The sequence below is a fragment of the Harpia harpyja genome, chromosome 15, assembly GCF_026419915.1.
Source record: "Harpia harpyja isolate bHarHar1 chromosome 15, bHarHar1 primary haplotype, whole genome shotgun sequence".
NCBI classification, from domain to species: domain Eukaryota; kingdom Metazoa; phylum Chordata; class Aves; order Accipitriformes; family Accipitridae; genus Harpia; species Harpia harpyja.
The window spans coordinates 8,681,268-8,702,992 of NC_068954.1; the positions used below are offsets into that span (position 1 = coordinate 8,681,268).

Sequence of the window (21,725 nt, forward strand, 5' to 3'; positions counted from 1 at the left end):
GAAGACACTGTTGTGTGTGCATGCAGACACAAATCCCCAGCGATTATTCTGCGAACAAAAGCAACAACATAGCTGCACTGTGTGTGGCAGGGCAGGCCATTTAATCAAAATAGCCTTTTTGCGGGGGGGGGGAGATTCATAATCATCTTCTGGGGGTCACTCAAGGCTTCCTGCAAGAAACACATGACTATTTGTTAATCCAAGTGCTACTTTGGAGTCAGTTCAGGAAGACCAAGAGGGCAACTGGCAGATCTGGGAGGGCCCGAGCAGCTGACTGGTGTGGTCGAGGTCCAGCACGACAGCAGCACGGCGACGCTGCCCTTCTTGTATTCAGCACTGGGCACCCGTCCTGTGAGTGACCCCCCCACACAATGGGTATGGCCCACACACACTCCCCAGCTTTGCTTGGGAGGAAAGCAATAGCACTGCAGCCTGAAAAAGTCTTCGCCGCCGCCACCCCCAAACGTCATGTTTTAGACTCAAGCTGTCCTCTCCGTATTCATGCAACACCATCTCCAGCGCACAACCCTGGCGCTGCCACGCAGCTAGCACTGAAATAAAGATGTGTTGTTTCCAGCTAAGCTGGATCCCCTAGCTCCCTTGTACTTTCTCCTTTCCATGACTGACCTCCTGGAGACCATTATGTAGCTTCAGGAGGCACTGTCATGACGACAGGGAACAATTTGTCACCTGTGAGCTACGTACAGAAGTATTTTTGGATGCAAACCACCGTACTTTGCTGACATATTTTCTTTAAAACACTTCTATCCTTGCTTGGGACATGCAAGCATGATTAAGAGTCATCCTCTGACTTCTGCTGGTTTCTGCGCTGAAATTACATTGGTGGTTTTTGATATCTGGCTGAAGTGTGAGTAACTGATGTCGTTATCAACTCAGAGCTATACAGAAAATGGAATCTGCTCTTTTGCAAAATCCTTCAGCTAGGATAAATCATATTGCCTCTATGGGCTATGTTTTACATAACAAAATGCACATGGACAAAAATAAATCAGCAGCTGGAGCTTCGGCATAGTCCACTCATGAGGGAAAATCCTTGCACATCTCCATCATCTCCTAACAAACAGACAGGCACACTACTGGAGAATTTTGTCTGCAAATTTCTTCATGACTCAGAATGGGTTTCTGGTACCTGCAACATTGCTTAAACTGTGCAGGAACAAATGCTCCCCTTGTACAAGTGTGGCTGATAACATCACAATATACCTTTTCCACATATGTTTTAGAAAAAAAACATTTAACTTTTAGTTCATACAGAACACTAGAAAAAATAAAGATGCTTGCATAACTACAGGTCATTCAACAAGTCATGTTACACTAGGAAAGCATGAAGAAATGCAAAAAGGAATTACATACTTTGACAGCATGCATGTCTTTTCCCCCTTCTGCAATTTGTTCCCTATTTTATCTCATATTCTGTAAGCATGTATTGTGATCTTTGTTTTAACTGTACAGAAAGGAAAAAGGAAGGGAGGTAAAAAAAGCATGAAATAAGTAAAGGGTGCTATATGAAATGTGATGATAGGTAGTTACTGGTGGAGGGGAAAGACAAAAATTGTACTAGCTATGAAAAAAAACCCAAACCAACAAAAACATACATGAGCTAAGGAAAATTAAAGATGACCAAAGAGAAGTCAGTAATTAACAGCAGATTTCCCACTGACCTGTTATGATCTCAGCAACTACGGTAGTAACAACCAACTTCATTTATTCATTTAATATAAGGAAATACAGGAAAAATCTTCAGATTAAAGCGCTTTTTCCAAGTTCTGTTTTCTCTGAGAAACAGTAAAAACAGAGGTAGCCTATTAAAAAGCCTACTCCTGTTCAATTTGCCAACTTAAAGACTTTGGTCCAAGAAAACTGAAGTATGAAGAAATGCCTCCCCCCCTGCAAGCCCAACAACTCCCCTCCCCATCAGTCTCCAAACCAAACACAATACTGTATGAGTCTACCCAAAAGAATGCATCAGTTGCATTGAAGTCCCAATGCAGTTTTCATACAGTTTGTTGTTTGAGCTAATTTAATTAAAAGAGGGTCCAGATGATTATTATCCTGGCAAAAGGAAACTGTACAGACAATACAATGGCAGATTGCCATGATCACTGTATCTTGTCTCTTCACTGAAAACACAGCTAAAGGAAGAGGATAAAACAAGCGCACTTTGCTAACCATCAAAGGAGCTGGTATCTTCCAACCATTTCCACAGGCTGGTACAAGACTTGGGTGTTGTCTAGTCTGCCAACTTTTGGCAATCAATTAGGCGCTGTGAACATGACTATGATCAGTTTAAGCAGGAAAATTTACTGTCACAGTATGCTACAAGGACAACTTAGTCATCCCTCCGGGCAACGAAGAAGGCATTATTTATGGCCCAAACACCGGTCTGAGGCGCAGGTGATCTGGGCTCCACTCCCAACACCTCCATCTATAAGGCCAAGGTCATATCAAGTTGATAAGCACTGTATAAACATATACGTAGAATAAAATGGTAAAATTTTAAGGAATATATAAACAGCTTAGGGCTTGAAGTTCAGCTGTCTAGAGCTCCACTCAAATCAGAAGCAGCAAGCCTTCTACAGAAACCTTTCTGAAAAATCACTCTTGGAATAGGAATATTCCTTAAAACTTTGTAAGGACATAAATCAGTGCTGCTGATCTGCACACTCTTATATTTTAAAGTCTAGTAATACTAAACTGGATTTCTTTGGCTGAGAATAAATATTTCCATGAGCAGACATTTCTAAATTAGGGATGCTTTTGGTTTTTTTTAATGACTGGAAGATATTTTTTCATGCAATTTCATTTCTGATCTACACACTCCCAACTGAAAGTTTTTCTGTTAGTATTGTGCAAAAATATAAAAAGAAAAGGACTAAACAAACAAATTCAGTCTCTGCCCAGCAGAAAAATGTTTTTAATAGAAAAGCAAAAATGTAAGAGAAAAAGGTCAAATTATTTGACCAAGGTCAAAAAAGCAAGCCAGTGGGAAAGCTACAAGTAAAGTCAAGCACGTGACTTCACCTGTGGATTTCAGAGTTTGAGGCCAACAGCTTACCTGACAGACCTCCTCTTGTCTCTTGGGTATCTATGTATCTAAACGCATACTCCAACCTTAGAAATAAATAAGTCTTCCTAAACAGGAATGAAGACCCTTTGGTTTAATGTCTGAGAGGAAAGATGTTTCAGTGACTAGGAAACTAGCCGTTACAGGTGAGATGAGGCTCAAACCTATTCTTTCTCCAACAGCCTTTGAGACACCACACACATGACACAAGTTATGTAGCCAAACAGTTTTCAGTAAGGCAGCCTCTCATCAGTATTTATGACAAGTTACATCTCTGAAACAGAGAAAATAGTCCACCATCCCTGGATTAGATTTTACAGGAGGTACATTGAGCAAGTCTAACGTGATTGTTTTGGAGAACTACTCTAAATGCTGACAGAGATTAAAATATTACTGCACGATTGTGGCCAAATAAGGCAGAAGGAATGCATTTTAAAGCTAAAATAGAAATACAGTCCTTTCAGATCGGTGTACTCATCCCCTCTGCTCATTTCCAGTTTACGAATGGAAGAGAAGCCATAAAGCAACAGGAGTAGCTATCGGTCGTCTTCACTTCCAGCCATTCCCCCCTCCCAGTTTCAAGTGCTTTCTGCACTAATGCACACACACGCACACCACAGGCAGCTGCTGTAGCTGCTACACCACCATTAAGTGATTACAGGCAATAGGAAAAGAGCCTCCTGCAGACGTGCTCTTTCCTGAGCACACCTTTCATACCACAAGAAGTTTGAGAGTTTCCCAGCTCAGACAACTCTTTGACACGGAGTAATAAAAACCCTTCCCCACAGCCAAGGATCTGCCCTCAGCCAGCAGTAATTAAAATTAATCATTCACAATTATTTTCACGGGCATGTTCAAAAAGAGACACTGCCAGCTCGCTGAATCCTCAAAGTTGACAGACCTTGAAATAGGCTGTGGTCAGGTACAGCGCGTTCCTGGGTTTCAAGCAGTTAAAAACATGCTTTGCATATCGATTCACCGTCCTGCTCGCAGGACCCACAGCGCTGACAGTCAGAGCCACCTCCGCCCTGCAGTCAAACACCTGAGCTGGCATCAACGAGTGGGATTGGTAAGGAAAGAGATTTTTCAGATAAATATTGCTATGTCTATAATTATTGCTGCCCTGCTTGGATTCAGGGCCGTATCAGTGTTAAAATTTCTTATTCTTGAATCTTAGTGTCTTCTGAACTTGAGATTCTTCCCCTGTTTTCCACACATTTGTATTAAGTTTTTAATCACTATCTTCTTCCCTTTCAGCTTCGCTTGTCACTGCTTATGCTATTTTGAGGGAGGCAAAAAGGTTTCTACGGTACAAAGTAGCCTGAAGGTTATCAGTTTCCAAGCTTCAAAAACTACTGAAGAAATTACATTTACAGAGGTAAAAGAATGAATAAAATTCGATGTAAGGGATTAGGACTGTCACTTTCTGGAACACTATTTACTTGTACAAGCAATTTTTATGGGAGCTAACATCTACTATTCATGATAGCAGCCTTGATCAATTCTGTCCCTTTGAAACTTACCATAAAACGTAGAAGCGCATGTCTTATGTATATAAACCCAAAATTTGTAGGCAGTATGCAAGACCAAGATTGTAACCATTGCAGAGAGAAAGCAATCTCACACCTAAGAGATTGCAGATCCCTAGGTATCAACCTGCATACCGCTCTTTCCTTCCCATCAACTGCAATATTGATTTTTACAATACATACCAGAAAAAAAAGTTCTCACCGGATATACTGAAGGAGGAGCAGGGTAATGGGATTGCCTGCCTCCCACCATGTGTGTTCTGTAGATGGAGCTCAAAACTGGAACTAAAAGCAAGAGATGGTAGAAGATCCAACTTCTTACATTAATCAACTCTTGGCATGGCTTTCCGTGAGAAGACTTCAAAGGAATTCACTTTTTGCTGAAATAGAGAAATGCCTGATAAATACGTTTTCCTTTTTATCTTCACAATCTAGAGTGATTTTTCTATACTGTATGTAGGTATGATGCTGTGCAGGAAACAGGAGCACTGAATGGAGAGGGAACAGTTACACAGGCAGGGCTCAGGAAATCTCTCACTTCAGGAAATTCAGCCAGAGAAAAGGAGGTAAACAGTGCAGAACAACTGCAGCATTCAAGCTCAAAAGTATCCATGGCCGTCAGCTACAGTGCAGTAAGTCTGAAAATGTCACCCCAGACTTCTCTATGTTTTATGCAGGGTACCAACTATCTTTTTTCCTACACTGTGTATTCACCCCACACTTCTCTTGTATTATTCACCCCAATTTTTAATCATCATAGTTTCCTAACTCGCAATATATCCTGATTAAGCCATTTTCCCACTGAAGATGGCACTAAAGGCATTAGGACCCTAAAATTTAGGGCTCCCCCCAGCCCCAACCTCTCCTTTCTGCACCATGAGCCCTGCGCTTGCAGCAAGGAATCCCGAGATGTAACTTTAGACCCAGGATGAATATTGCCAGCTCCCAGATCAGCTCTCACTTCATCCCCTCCTTCCACAGCCGCGAGCGTTTGCGTTGCAGCTCAGAAGAGCAGTAGGGATCGGTGGTGCCTCCTGCCAGGGAGAGCCCAGCCAGTGTCCCAGCTTCCCCCCCGCAGGCATTTGACTACAAAGCCTAATTTTGACTTGTGCACTTTGTATGATTTTTGTCCCACTCCTCAAAGTTTTAAAGTTATCTGGAAGAAGGATATCAAAGGTGTGAAGCAGAGAAATAATTAAAGGGTGGCAGCTCTATTTCACCATATATTATGGCCCCTGATCCCTTTGGAAAGTCCAGACTAAATTAATCCCAGCTAAAACATTTTACAAGCTTGTACAAACTCAACAGGGACCTTGGCTGAACTCTGGCAGGTGGGGAAAAAAAAACAGAGGAAGCGGTAAAGAGAGAGGTAACTGTTAGAAGAGGCATGAGGAGCTCCAAAACCAGCTTGGGAAACCAGAAATAGCCAGAGCAGGCAGGGGCAGTGTGGGTGTGCACACACGTGCACGGGGAGGATCCAGCTCTCTGAAATTTCCTGGCTGTTCAACACAAAATGAAGACAGCCCAAATGCCCAGCCATTGACACGTTCTCCCCTCAGCAGAGATGTGAAGCAGCTCTGTCTGAGCAGATGAAAACCCAGTTTCCTCTTCCAACAACCAGACAATCTTGCTAGTAATGGATTAAAGTAGTTTAAGTAACTATAGAGTTAATAAGGTCAGAAGGGCAAGGACACAGTTACATTTTGATTGTTTTGAACTACGTATCGCTTTGCATTTTTGTTCCTGTTTTAAATACAAAAGTAGCATTTTTTGCCAGAGCTGACATGGTCTAAGGATATAAGCAAGGCAAAGAGCACAGGGAGAAGTACCATCTTTTATTAGTCAATGCACAGAGAAAACAGATGAGCTTTCAGATACCGAAATCTGCAGACATGAGATCTTCACAAAGCGAAGACCACTGCTCTTCAAATGCATAAACACAAACATACACATATATATATACACACACACATATAAAAAAAAACTTCCTACCTTGCTTTAAAACCTGAAAGACTTTCTCAGGTTTGCACTGCCAGTAACAAATACAGCTAGTCTTTTCTTTGGTTGGAGAAAGAAAATCACAGCGGAGAAAAAGACCGTGGAAAGACCCAAGCAGCAGAAGACACGGTTAGCTACTACCTACTGTGATTATGGAAAAGTGCTATTCCTTATTCTGCACCTCGCTTCTCTTCGCCATTCTTTTCAACCACCTTAAAAATCATTTTAGGATTTAAGCAAATAGGGTCATCTGGGGGATTTTATGCTCCTGGCTAAAGCCTTCCCTGACCCTCCCTTGAGGGAAAGAAAAAAAAAAAAAAAACCCAACAAAAACACCCAAGCAGCAACAAAGAGAAGTAAGTTTGCAGTTCTTCAGCATTCCCTTTCCCCCTCTCCTAATGCAAATTCAGAGCAGTTCCTTTAGAGACTGTAAACACCCACACAACTTTGCAGGTGGGGAAAAAAAGAACCCTACACCAGTAAATATATAACAGCAATTTCTTTACCCTTTCTTTGCTAAGTGACTGGATATAAAATCTGTTGCTGCCTCATGGACAAACACACACAGAGCCTTCGGCAGAATGGAAAGATGTTTTGGGGCACTGCAAGGATTTGATGGCTGTCTTATCTTTCCTTGTACACTGAACAGTCTGCATAACCTAATAGCATTAGCTTACTAACAGATATATTAATAGGTGTGGGGGGAGGGAAAGGTAGAGGGGAAAAAAGCCACTAAAACATATTCCACCTACACATCTCGCTACTAATCATAAACTCAGGTAGAAAGCAAATTGCTTCTCCTGGACCAGGAGAAGAAGAAGAAGAAGGAGAAAAAAAAAAAAAAAAAGACTGAGAGAGAGACAGGGAAAAAGGACCTATTTTCATCTTTTTCTGGAAATCATCATATATAAAAATAACAACCCTATACTAATAATTGCATTTATCAATCCATGACAAAGAAAGAGAAAGTAAAAAAACCAACTCAAGAACTGCCACAACATCTTACAGTTAGTAATTTCAGAGTGATAAATATAATGCTGGCCTCAGACTGCTAGAAGGATTAGATTTAGCTGTAAAACAAGAAGTGCAGTTAACAGTTGCTGTTGGGTCTGGTGTTAGGATTAGAAAGCACTGCTAATCACAAGAAATGTAAAAAGATTAAGAGGTGATGGTTGCCAGTAAGGTTTTTAAGAGCATGTGAGTGCTGGAATTCATTTTGGGATTAAAATTCCTCAAGAAAAATAAAAAAAGAAAAAAAAGACTAGATCATAAACACAGCAGCCAGTTTCACTTGTACTGTCCACAATCCATTCCCAAGGATTAAAGTTAAAAAGAGTGGAAAAGTGAAATGTATGCCATGACTTACGCTGAAGAGTCCTAGAAGGGCTTTAGTGAAAAGAAGCAAGCATTTTTACTCTGGTACCTACGAATTAACTACTGTAATCTAAAACATATTAGAATACTGGGTTTGGGTTAGAGATTTCACTTACCAAAAACCTGCCTGAACACAGCAGAATCACAGGTTTTAAAGGCACTGTAACAGAAATGATGATGGCATCTAGTATTCTTCCTACTGAAAGGATGCAGGTAAGAGAACACCTTAATTTCCTGGTTTGTTTCCAACTGGTTTAGATTCACCTATATGATCTATTTATGTTCTTAGTTACCAAGGACAAGTAAAGCTCCCCATATAAAATACTCAATCTGGAGTGTGTAAAAGAATCCTCCCCAGGAAAAAAAGAAAAGAAAAAATCAGCTTCCAAAAACCTCAAAATAAATACTATCTTTTAAAAACCAAATTTGAATTTTGGATGGAAAATTTTACTAAAAAGCCACTTTAACCAGTGCAGACCACAGCATAACGTGGTCAGATTCCCTAGCTCGCTTATAACAGAGCGCTCTCCATCAGCAACAACTGCAAAGTTCATCACTGTCACCCTCGGCCACCACCATCCCAAACTGCACAGTCTGTATTACAACATCTCAAGGAGAACGCAGACCTCTGCAAAGCCCATGGGTTTCCCCACAGGCCTGATGGACAGTCAACAGCTGTTTAGCGGTGAGGCCACCCAAAACTTGCCTCTCTCCCACAGTGTCCCAAATTTATCCAATGATTCAGAGTAAAATTCAAGTGCCACCACGTGATTTCATGAGCATTCGCTCTGCTCAGCTGCATTTCCTCCTGGGTTTCCAAGGAGCTCAAATGTTGATTCAGACCAACCTCTTTTCACTCATTAATTTACCTTCTGTAAATCTGGACCTTTCTATTCAAGGGGTTGAGGAGTGGTGTGGAATGAGACCACTTCATCATTTTCTAGCACACCTTTCAGTCAAGTGCTTCTGGCGCATCTGTCTGGATTTTCAGACTCTGTAAGACTGCTTTTCCCTTCTGCTCCCCCAAAATGAACATTTTTTCCAGATGTCTGTAGCAGAAGCAGAAACAACCATCTTCCAAGAGTTATAAAACAGTCGTATTAAATAATAGAGGTGAAAGCACTGTGTATGATTTCTGCAGAAATCTCTTCAGTAGAACATATAAATTTATTCACTGCATTATGGAACAGTTTGAGAAAACAAGATCATACAATGTACACTGCCTCTATTTAAATTGTTTCATTTCTATTCATGAGTGCTCTGATTAGATACACTGAAAATATCATCAGTAAGAAATAAATAATTCTGCCAAATTAATAGTTGTTGATTTCTTTTACCTGAAAACGTAAGTAGCATCTCATTCACACTAGATAAAGCTGCTATAATTTGGATGCATCGATCTTGTTGGTTCAAGTCTACACAGCACAATGAGACAGGTATTCATCTACGTTTTCTTAATATTAAACACCTTCTTTCAAAATAAGTTCTTTAGTGAGTTAAAATGGGCTGGTACATGCTTTGTTTGGAGAGGCTTAGTAGCCAGCTAGGGGTTTTTTTTCCCCTGTAGTTGTTTTCCCCAAATAGTGGGTTGAGAGACATAAATTGCTTCAAATGTAGAAAATGGTTTCAAAATGGTATTTAGGGAATACAGGTAAACTTTCTGTACCTGACAAAATTCATCTCAAGCTCAGCAAATGTTCTTTAATTAGTAACACCCTTCTGCCTCAGAAAGGAAGTGGCCAGAAGAAACCATCACTAACATAATTAGATGATGGGAGCTACTAACCAGCCCCCAAAAAAGGGCTCCCCAGTACCTCCCTCCCTGTAAAATATTTTGCTGGAGAAACACGGGAAGGGGTGGATTTCTGCAAATGGAGCAGAAGATGATATTATTCAGCAGAAAGATCAGACTAATATTTTGTTTGGAAAAAAAAAAAAGATACTAAAAACATAGAGCTAATACGCGTTTTAGACATCACAGAATGATGAATGTAGTATGTCTGCTCAGCTCACGAACATCTGAGAAAAAGCCCTCTACATTTTTGAAAAATTCATCTAGTTTGACTCGACAATGAATTCTTCTTCTAAAAATCAAATATAATTGCTGTAACATTTCGAAAAATCTAAATGCACAGCTGAGTACCTTAAGAGCACCCTGTTTGCAAAGCAGCCAAGTGATACACCTCAGAGAGCTACTGTTAGCTACTGCAGGCAAGATAAATCAAGAAAATGCTGAGTTGAGGTGCAATTTGACAGTTATTAGCAGAACAGGAGTAATTTGATGAAGAAAAAAAATCTGACAATATCTCAGTTCACAGCAACAGATTTTGGAAGCCTATTTGCACATAAATTGGAAAAAACAATTCTTGCATTAGAAACTGATGAAGATGAAACAATATACCCTAAATCCTAACATATTTGAAATTATTTTCTTTGATTCAAAGCTGATAATCCTGTAACAGGCAGTAACTAAACAGGGGTTTACCAGACTTGCTCTGCATGTTGAAGAGACTGCACGGTCAGATCCTGATCTAGGGCCATTCAACTATCAGAATAACTGGATTTATGGCTATACGCACCTTTGTTTTTGCCATTTGAAAGCATCTACAGTGCAGAGAACATTCGGCTGTGTTTTAAGCATTAGCGGCATAAATATCCCCTCGTGTAGCATATACTTCACCACTTCTGGCTTCCCATAAATCAAACACACAACCAATCATCTTTTTTATGTTGGACGTTAATGGCAACTCTATTATTCAAATCCAGGCTGTGTAGAGTTGCCTTTCACGGGGATGTAAAGCAGCTCACGAGCAGGCTTATGACTGTGCAAGGGAAGACTCAAATCTGGCCATGATCTTCCCACTACAACCCCACCGCCGCCAGAGAGGTGATATTCTGCATCTTTCAATTTATCTCATCTGTGCAAAAGGCTTTTTAAAAAAACTCCCATAAGCAGGAAGAAAAAAAAAAGAAAGCCTTTTGCGCTCTAAAAGAACTGCCTCTGTGTCCCCATAAACACTCAGCATAAATGTTTTCACTCACATACTTGTAAGCGAAGATGCTGTTCTTTACTGCATTACAATTAGACGCATAGATTAAGAGATATCTTTCATGTCATTACATCAAACTCTTCTACAAATGTACAAAGGGATTTTATAGATTGTCATCTTTTCTGCTTACCACTGAATTTTCACACTCAGTGCGAAATGCAGAAAAGTGAAAGATACCTTCCCCGTGTTTACAGTGCCCACCAAGAACCATTGTAAAACCAAATAAAACAACTTAGCTATGATTTAAGCAGCACAAACTGTTCTCCCACGAGGTTTCTTTTTTTCTCTCCCGTTCCCCTCATCTTTCAGTTCATGAGGACAGGGAACATGAAAACTAAATGGATTTATGTTTAAATAATTCATCTTTTTAGGCACATCAAACCAAGTACTAAAGTTCATCCACAGGGCTGGCCAGATTTAGCTGATTCCAGTGGTATTTTAAACAGCATTCTGGAAAGCTAGTCACAAAAGGTTGCGAGGAAATGCTCAGCAGCTGTGTTGATAGAGTTGTTTTGAAACAACACATGTTGAAACTCTACCTATTCTTACCGAACACAGCTGACAGGGAGACATTACCAGCCGTCCCGAACTGCCACTGCATTTTGGAGACTCATGCTTGCACAAGAGATGCTTTGTGAGCGGGGTGAGCTCTGGCACATCCTGGGAAGACGAAGAGAATTACAAAGGCTGAGCATCATTTTCCTGCCAAGTGGTGGGAAAACATGCGGCAACATAAAGCATCTTTAGGAGCACAAGTCCCACAGGGTTGACATCCGCACTAGCTGAACTGATCCAACGAGCCAAGTTGCCTTAAACTAAGGTCTCATGGGGACTAGGAAGTGAAGCGATGGTAGTAACTCTCCTCCTCTTTAAGTTATGGAGGAAAATAGAGAGGGCTTTTATATATTTTTAAACATCCTAAGAAGTACAAACAATGGATTTACTCTTGCAAGAAGTCTAACAATATTCCTTTGTAACCTTTACCATACTTGCACTTAAAGTCATGTTTAATGTGCTAAATAAACCGTACCAAATTCTTGCAGCTAAAGGGCAGGGAGGGAAATCTAGGGACACGGGTTTTGTTTTTTACTCCCTTAAAAGTCAGAATCCAAACTTTCAATTCTTAATATTAACTGCTGGCTTTAATAACACAAGTGGTCTCTCTCCTGCAAGTGGCTATCAATGTGTTAGAAGAAGAGTCTGCAAAAGCGCACCAGAGAAATAGGTCTTTCACGCAACTAAGATCTGTTCCTCTGATTTACACCAACAAATTCGCGTTGTCCAAACTAAGTTAGAAAAAGCAGCAAAGAAATATAATTAAATTTCAGGATACAACAACAATTGACAACAATTTTAGCAACAGTGCTTTGCCTGTGTAGGAAGTGGGTGATTGAAGTGAAGAAATCATTTTGCCATGTGGAAACCTTGAGCAGGTTAGTAACCCGCTTCCGTACCAGAGATGAATTTTTGCAGTCAGGTTTGTATCTTCAAATTCACTGAACTGGAGATTTATTGCAACAAAAACAGAGAAAACCACTGGAGGGATGTGTTGGAAGTGGAGCAGGACAAAAGGAAAACAAACACAGAAAATAACAATATTCTTGGATTTGCAGTGCAACCCTCACTGATTTATTCCAAATGAGTTTGTGTTTGCAGTCTAAATTAACATGACTCGTAATACTATAACCCAAATCACACAGAGATAAGATTTGGTAGAGAGTTAAGTTTTGCAGAATGTGTTTTGGATGAGTATCATTAGAAATAGCTCAAAATACCTTTAAGAAGTATCATCTTAATGACATGCTCACTCTTGAGGGGAAATTTTGAGCCCTTCAGCAGAAAGCAATCTCACTGCAAGCAGGACCTTAATGGCTTTGAGCTACTGTTTATGCAGTGGGAGCCCTCTTTAAATCAAACATATTTAAAAGTGTCCTTGTTCTAAGTCGCCTGTACTGGGCACCCCATCACAAATTTATGTCCTTGTGCTTTGCAGAGTAATGATGTCCATATACCCACATAAGCTGTCTGTGAGCAACACGGACTCTTCCACTTGGCTAATCTTCCCGCATTAGGTGGGAAAATTAAGTGCCTCATAGTCCTTGGATGTGGAAGCCACTCTAAAACAAAATGTGCAACATTTATAACATATGCATAAAATACATGTTTGATGAGAAAATGCATGTTAATTGATTCTGACAAAGAACCACCACAATACAGTCCATCATAACAAAATGCTTACAGTGACGTCTATCGGATTACAAGTTCTGTTGGTGATGTGGAAACCAGCATTCATTTCCTTCCATCATAAAACAAAAAGCTTGCTGTAACCTTTTTTTTTTTTAAAGCTTAAAACTGAAATTGTTCTTACTGTAGCCCAGCTGACAGTATTAGTTGTGGAAAAGCTCGCTTCCAGAGGAAGTGGAAAGTAAAAACAAAGTTACTGTGACCTTAACAATAATCCTGTTTGCATATTACAATACATTTTCCTAGTGTAACATGGCAAAGTCCCTTGTGTTCTGGTCAGAAAAAGTCATCTTCCAGTAAAAGCATACTGTGATCAATAACATTTTCGTAATAAATTATATTATCTCTCACTGAAACACTTTTTCACTTGGCATTTCGGGCTGCCGAGTAGGGGAAATTCACGACAAAACTAAGATGGTAAATGAGATACTGCAAATTAATTCCATCCAAGAGCAATCTTTTCGTTCGTGAACAATTTGACAAGCCTGTGTCGTCTGACTTCAGCAGAAGCTTTCTCAGCTTTCAAATATACACGAAACAGAAGAATCTGCTCCACTACCATACCAAACTTCACTTTAGTCTGCATAATTTTGTGTTGAAATACATTATAGTTTCGACAACCAACTTTGAGACCAGAATTGGTGGGGCATACTCTAAATATTAGTTTGGAAAATAGACTCGGAAGTCTGCAATATCAATTGTGAAATGCTATTTTCAAGTCACAGCCCAGAGCATGGCAGAGCGCAGGAATCCTGCTCTTTTCAAGCCGTTTTGCCACGAAGTCGCCTGCAATCTGATCCTGAAAAGGCCCAAGTGATGAAAATGCCAGCTGAAGGATCTCAATTTGGTACTGGCAAAGTTCAAAGACAGCTTTATAACAATGGGCATTACAGTAAAGTACTTCTCTATACGCGTGTCTGAAATTACTTTTGCTACAGTGAGTAGCAGCTTTATTCCCCCCATGGAGCTGATGTCCTTATGCAGGCTGAAACAGTGACCCGGTGGCACACAGCCAGGAGCAGAGCCCATGCTCCTCGCCTTCTGCATGAAAGCCCATCATCATTCTAGCAACAGCAACAGTAGATCCAGCTGCATTACTGAGAGTAATTGGTGGTTAGCATGGTCCAGAAAGGCATGATCCTGCAAAAAGGCTTGGGTCCACACAGGATATTGTCAGTAGGATTACTTCTATGCACCTGATCTTGGCAAGATGAGGTACAGAATCACTGCTGTATTAATATCTCAGCATAAGGAATAAGGGGCAGGCAGTTGTTGAATATTCATGCTGTAGCAATGCTTTCTGTATGAAGTCTCTAGCAGGAACATGTAAAGGATGTACCCACACCTTGAAGAGTTTACCATCCAACACCCCAATTAAAGAGATACTTCAGTATGTACCCTGTTTTAAGCTCACAGGGCAGGCTCACTGAGTAACTGTATTCCTACAGTGAAGGATGCACTCAATTCCTGTACTTCATCAAGACTCATGTTGAAAACAACATAAAAGAAGTGGGAGAAAACAGATGAAAATTTAATTTACATCTGCAAATCTCAACACCTCATGAGATCAGAAACATGTAAAGGGCCAAACAACTCATCTACCTAAGAAGTCATTCATAAAAGATAAACATCCTTTTTAATTGTGAAGAAAATGCATGCAGGGGAGATGCACAGTACTCAGCAGTTGATGGAATAAATCCAAGCAGCAGCAGATACATTTGTGAGAGAGAAGGGGCAAAAATAAGATTGGTCCCACTGATAAGCAGGAGCATAGATGACATTATAAGCAAACTGGATGGGAAGGACAAAATAATCAAGGTTTTAAAGGACAGGACAAAGTTTGTCGGGTTTTTTCATTGTGTTTTTTCGTGGATTTTTTTTTTTAAACAAAATAAATTAGGCAGCAAGTCTTCATGTAAATGAGCACTTATAAAACAGCCTTTCTAGGTGAATAATTTCTTTTACGATTAATAAAATCTGCAATCCGAGTAACAACGTTCTGATGACTTTTTGCCATTTGCAATTATCGCTCATCCTGGCACCAAAACCTCATTATTATTAAAGCTGACAAAAAGAATACTTAACTGTTTCTATAAAAGGACTTAATTTTTAAAAGAATCCCAAGTTTCTAAGCTTTGTTTCTACTTCCAAATCTTGAATGTGAAAAATGAGGCCATCCTAGCAACCCTTGTGTATGTCTGCTTCGATTTCCAACAAGTAATTTGGATAAAAGCATCTAATTTGTACCGTAACACAACACATTACAAAAGCATACTTCTTTGGTTTAAAAGCAACCTACAAAGAGTATGGAGTTAACGTAACCCTGTATAGCTACAAGCATGTAGTTTATACTACAAACATACATTTGCCTTTTTTATAGCAGTTTTCTCCCAAGGAACTAAAAGCATTTAACAGTTACCATAGGACTCGCAGCACTCTCGTGAATAAGAGTATATAATCTCCATTTTAACGGCATGGAAGCTGAGGCACAACTATTACAAAGGCGGCTGTGGCAGAGAGAGGAACAGGAACCATATCCAACTCTGAACTCTGTGAGTAAATCCAGGCCTACCTGACATGTATTATCTATAGCCAGAAAGGAACATAGGCATTTTCGTGTTGGCACCTATAGACACGTTAGTATGAACGTTGCCTGTGCCTCGCTCCATCCTTGCTCCCTGATGTAACAGCACAGCAACATCAGAGCCCTGTCAAAAAAAACCCCAACACAGATGCTGTTAAATGGACTCAAACACACAAAAAAATACTGCCTGATGCGTAGGTGCTTGACAAACATTGATCCAGGCTCTTTATAAACACAGATCTCCAGTTTGTCATGATTTAGTGGATGGTTAAAGATCTGGAGCACACAGCGAGCCAGACTCTTCCCAGGGCACACAGTAAACGAGGCAACAGGCGCAAGCTGCAGCAAGGGAAAATCTGTTAAGATATAAGGAAGAAAAATTCAGAGTGGGTGCTTAACCAGCAGAACGGCTGCTCAGGGAGGCTGCAGACCCCGCATCCTCAAGGGTGTTAAAGGACTTGCCTGGACACAGACACAGCCCTGAACAACCTGCTCTGCCTCTGCAGTTGGCCTGCTTTGAGCAGAAGGTTGGACAAGATGACCTCCCAAGGTCTTTCCCAAACTGAATTATTCTATGAATATCATACCAAAGACAAGTGAGGTTATTCCTTGGTTTCTCTGCTGCATCCCAAAGCTTATCACAAATTCATACAAAAAGTCTGACCCCAGAGTTGTGTGACTTTTCCTACTTCATTCAGCTTGCTCCTTCTCCTGAAAAGGATGACATGAACAAACCCAAATCTTTGCTTTCGCCCACCTAAAAACTACAAAAATGAAAAGCAAAACGCAATAACTCTGTTCAAGCTCCTGAACACATGTGGTCATTTGAGGTCTCACTTTGAGTTTACATACCTTCAGGACCCTCTCTCCTAAGAAAGACTCCAAAAAGCAGTCAGTCTACTGTGCAGAGAGACCTGTGGTTATTAAAATAACTGCATCACAGAAACAGCTCTCAACTTCTTAATTTCAAATTCCTCCTCCCCACCCACACTTTTGTAAGAGGTGCTGCATGTGGTGAAAACCAATTCAGTCTGAACCAGAAAAAACTGGGGTTAAGTACTTCCTCAGTTGGAATACAAAAATTGCAACCACACGTGATTGTCAGGATATACAGGGCTACAGACAACATGCATAAATACTTTTTATATTCTTCAAAAAACTAAGCGAGTTAAAAGGCCTTTTAAGGGGAACAGCTGAGCTAGGAATATCCAAAAACGGTAAGACAGGCAAGTGTGCAACTCCTACGTGCAGCCCATTCCCAGAAGGAGACAAAGTCCATCCGGGAATTCAAGCCCCTTTCAAACTTCTCACAGATAACAGAAGCCTTCAGGAGGAAGCCTGGACACAGGTGGCTTCTCATTTCCAAATTAATTTTTTTTTTCTTCTTTTGTTACCACCAGATCACAGCCATGGTGGCAGAAACACCCACAGGCATACCATAACCTAACAGAATAACTTTGCAATAATTTGATATTCGGCCTAAGACTATCCTCCGCATTTCATGTTGATGTGACTAGGCAATGCTGCAACTTATCACAAGCCGTATTTGCTAGACATTCCCCACCACAGAAAGTGAATTAAACTGTCACTCATCACTGTATGATCTGTTCTGGTGTAACTACTTCTTCATGAGTTGGACAACATTCCTCTGAATTAAAAACAAAACACTTTGTTGCAAGTTAAAGTCTTCATCCTCATTTCTGTACCTTTTCTTTTCCTTTCCACTTCTCTTATTTTCTGCTCAACTATTTTTCCCCTGACTCAGTATGTTTAACCCTCTCTGCTCCACTCACCCCCTCAATACTTTCTTTTGCTCCCCTCCTTGGTAGATATAAACCAAAGACTTGCACATGAGCTCCAGCCACCCTGGCCAAACTATTAAATATGATCTGAGCACTAACTACTGATGCCCTCTTGGTCCTTCCCCTAAGGCCACTTACAAGTAAACCAGTCAGCAAAGCTTGCAGGAGCACAGGAGCATGTCCCCCTTCCCCAAGGACCAGCTGATCAGCGTGTCAAGCTAAGGCTGAGACTGTATTCCTGAGTGTCCATTTCCTGGCATATCTCCCAACATACATGTTCTATGAAAATATAGGAAAAACAGATACATTATTCATCATGAGGGCTACTAAAAAAGTAAAATTCGGAGAACATTTGATTTGACTACAATTACAGTTGTTGGTATCTGCAATTTGCAGCATTACACACACATGCAGGGACAAACATAAAGAAGGAATATAAAATAAGAGCCTTATTCTAGTTCAGACTCAATTTCCAGCAACAGTTTCATAGACATATTATTATATACACTATTTATGACTGTGTACTGGCAGCACAGAAAAAAAGGATTAAATATACTCTCCCGTACACACTTGTACACACCTAAGCATACACACAATTTCCTGTTTTACCATGAACATACTAATGATAGGAATTGAAAAAGATTTTTTTAATTATTAAAGCTACATTGAAAGCTTTAAGCTAGTTGCTCAGGGAAATAGGCCCATTTCCAAAAGTGAAAGATTTGGAAATGGACTTTCACTACTTCCAATGAGTAGTTCAAACTCATTTATGGGAGGAGGCTGCCAGAAACGTTACAATCAAGATGCATTGGGGATACTGGGGTGTTCAATAAGGAAACCTGTGAAGGAACAGCAAACGCTGCAAGTAAGGATTGCACAACAGTATGTAAGAAAGATTAAACAGATTAAAAATAGGAAGAAAAAATAGGACTTGGTGGTCTTGGCAGACAGCAAGTAGAACTTAAGTCAGCAATATGCCCTTGCAACAAAGGCCAAGCGCATCCAACCTTGGCTGGGTTAGCAAAAGCACAGCCAGCAGGTCCAGAGAAGTAATCATTCCCTTTCCTGCAGGATTTGTGAGCCCTCCAGAACAAGAAAGCTTTGACATAGTGGAGCAAGTCCAGTGGAGTATATTGGTGGCCGGAACACAAACTGAGCTCCTACAGACCTCACCATGTTTTCCAATTCCCCAAAGGGAATGTATAGAGAAGACAGAGTGAGCCTATTCTTGGAAGGGCACAGAGATATGACAAGACGAAAGAAGCTGCAACAATAGAAAAATCAGATTATAGATGAGGAAAATATCCTTCATGCGGTGGTGAAACATGGCAACAGGGGCCCTAAAAGTTTTGGAGTCTGCATCCTTGGAGATACTCAAAACCCAACTGGATGAGGCCCTGTGCAACCTGCTCTAGGTGATCTTGCTCTGAGCAGGAGTTTGGACTAGATGATCTCCACAGGTGCCTTCCAGACTGAATTATCTCACAAATCTATGTATCTGGTTGGGAGAAGCCAGAAAGCTGGTCAAAGGAAGCCAAGAGGACAAGAAAGGTATCAAACAGCACCAAGGGCCAGGATTAGCTCCATGAAAAAAAACCAACCCAGAGGATTGCAAAAAGAAGCTAGGCAAGGGGTGAGGCAAGAAAAACAGCAGGTTGAAAGAGAAGGTGGAAGCAGAGGATCAAGACTGAGGAAGAGGCAAAAAAAGAAAAACCAAATCTGTCCACTAAATTACACTTTCCTCCAGTAGCTGGGAAGTGAAAAATCCCACAAGAGTCATTCAACAATGAAGTCAAGTATTTAAGTTTCTACTCTGATGTGCATAGCAGAATTGGATAAGAGAGGGAATCAGTTCTTACTTTCCCCTCCCCACACCCCGAAGAAACCAAATAACCTTTAATCTCCCTTTTCCAAATATTTAAACGTTATCTTGCAAACCTCACAGATATTTATAACTATGTACATTATGAAGAATGTTTCATTTGTAATATAAAAATACATGCACACTTGTCAGCTTAAAACTCAAAATGTTCACTACATCCAAGTAAGTGTCTTACAGCTTTTTACAATTTTGTAAGATATAGGCCTATGAATCTGTACGCATAAAAAACTTTGCTCCCTGTTGGAGTTACAGCAGCAAATTCAAATACTCCTGAACAGGTTTACAGCATTAGCATTCATCCTACTATGTTATTTTCTATTGTAACACAGATGCTCAGTTGCACATGCTCCAACGAGAACTTGCAAGCAAATAAGAGACCATGAAAGAAAAAAAACCAAACAAAAAGAACCGGTATCTGCACACTTACCCTGCGATATCCAGAATCTGTATCAAAATCAGCCTCAGGTGTAACAGTCAGTAAACAGGACTGCAAACCCTTGCATTTAGCAGGAGGTTTCTGGGAAGCCAGATTACCTAGAAAGAGTTGAAAAGAGTTATTTTAATACATGAAGTCACCTATGCTTGATAAGAATAGGTTTCAAATGAGCCACAGCACAAGAAAAAGATAGCTGCACAATGGGAGACCACCATGATCAGCATGAAGAATTTAATCCTCTGAAGGTGACAGAAATTTGTTACGAAACACAGAGAGTTAGATGCTGGTAGATACTTCGGGTTTAGCAAAGAGCATCTTAATACCCAAGATAATATGGTGTTAACCCTCTAATCAAGGATGTGGAGGAGACTGGAAAGAGCACGCTATGTTGCTTCATTAGTTGCTATCAAAGAGAGGACAAGTTCAAGCATTTGCAAAAACAAGGCAATCTAGGATTATTTAGAAGTTCAATAGCATCCTAGAGTCTTTGGTAACACAGGGTTTGCCCATTAAATAAAAATAATCCCTAGAGATAAATTTAAAGAAATATATCTCATTTTAATGCCCAAAGTAAAATGACTATTCATTAAAGCAAAGCAGTTTTATACCTATGTTCTCCATCTCAGATGTAATATATATTGAAGTAATCTTTATGACAGGAAGTGGCATGTAATCCTGCAAGAATGAACTGCTGTCATTATCTGCAAATCAATACAATTTTTTTTAAGTGGATGTAACAGTACCTATTGATTTCATGTTTTAAGCACTGGAGTTTCAGTTTCTACCAGGAAGATTCTTACAATGACAAGAGAGCTGCATACAAGTAATTGAGTTGATGCAAACTAATTTGAAGTTTACAGTGCACTTCCCTTCAACAATGCAATCAGTGTTTCTTTCTCATTACCTCAGCTTAAGCTTTTTTTATTTTACATAAACTTTATGTTTTATGTAATTATAATAATTTCAAGGTGGTAGAGTAACACTTCACTAATCCTACCTGCAAGCTGTAGAAAGTTCACCATGCAAAACATCTCCTTGCAAGATATCTCCCTATCCTGCTAGTGTGTTATTACAGAATGTTTGTAAGACTTTTGCCATGTTTAAATAGCCTAACCAAATAATTCCCCTTGTGAAAGCCTAAAACTGGCTCAGCACTGAAGAGCTTACAGTCCAAAGAGGTGTGGTGAAGGTGAGGATGGTAAAGGAACAGGAAACAGAAGCACATGGAAGAACTAAATGACTTAGCTTAGGTCGCTTCACGGATCAGTCAAGCAATGAGCTCCATTGGGTCATGCTCTATTCCTTTAAGAGACTTTTACTGAACTGGTGAATTCTTACTATATTCCTGCAAATGAAGCATATAGCAACTTTGGCTCGACTAACCAAATGGCTCAGGTTGCAACAAATGATCTGTAATGAGAGCTGGGTGCAAGGCGAGATGTACCATCACACAGAATAAGAAAAAAAAAAAAAAAAAAAAGAGAGAGATCAGACCACTATAAAAAAATGTTTGAAGGGATGGATTAGAGCCAGCTGACATCGCAAAATTAATCTCATAAAGCAAACAAGGAAGCAAGGACAGGTAGCCTGGGAGGAATAGAGAAACTGAGCAGCCAGTGATCAGGTTAGGAAAGGCAAAGCCCTGATATAATTAAATCTAGCCAGGGACCTCAAGGGCAACAAGAAAAGCTTCTATAGGTACATCGGTGATAAAAGGAAGGCTAGGGAAAATGTGGGCCCT

The 21,725-nt window shown here is 40.2% G+C and overlaps 1 protein-coding gene across 5 annotated transcripts in view; it reads right to left on the minus strand.

Annotated features, from left to right (window-relative positions):
* KLHL29 (kelch like family member 29) overlaps positions 1-21,725 on the minus strand; it is a 408,889-nt gene that overhangs the window by 317,970 nt on the left and 69,194 nt on the right. Inside the window, exon 2 of one of the 5 annotated variants that reach the window (XM_052809692.1) lies at positions 19,976-20,082. Coding sequence is in view for 4 of the 5 variants with exons in the window: in XM_052809690.1 (XP_052665650.1) it covers positions 4,817-4,867 (51 nt within the window). In the remaining variant the exon portion in view is untranslated. Of the gene's footprint in view, positions 1-4,816; positions 4,971-19,975; positions 20,083-21,725 lie in introns of those variants that run through there. The other 4 variants (XM_052809690.1, XM_052809687.1, XM_052809689.1 and 1 more) reach the window with 4 other exon arrangements.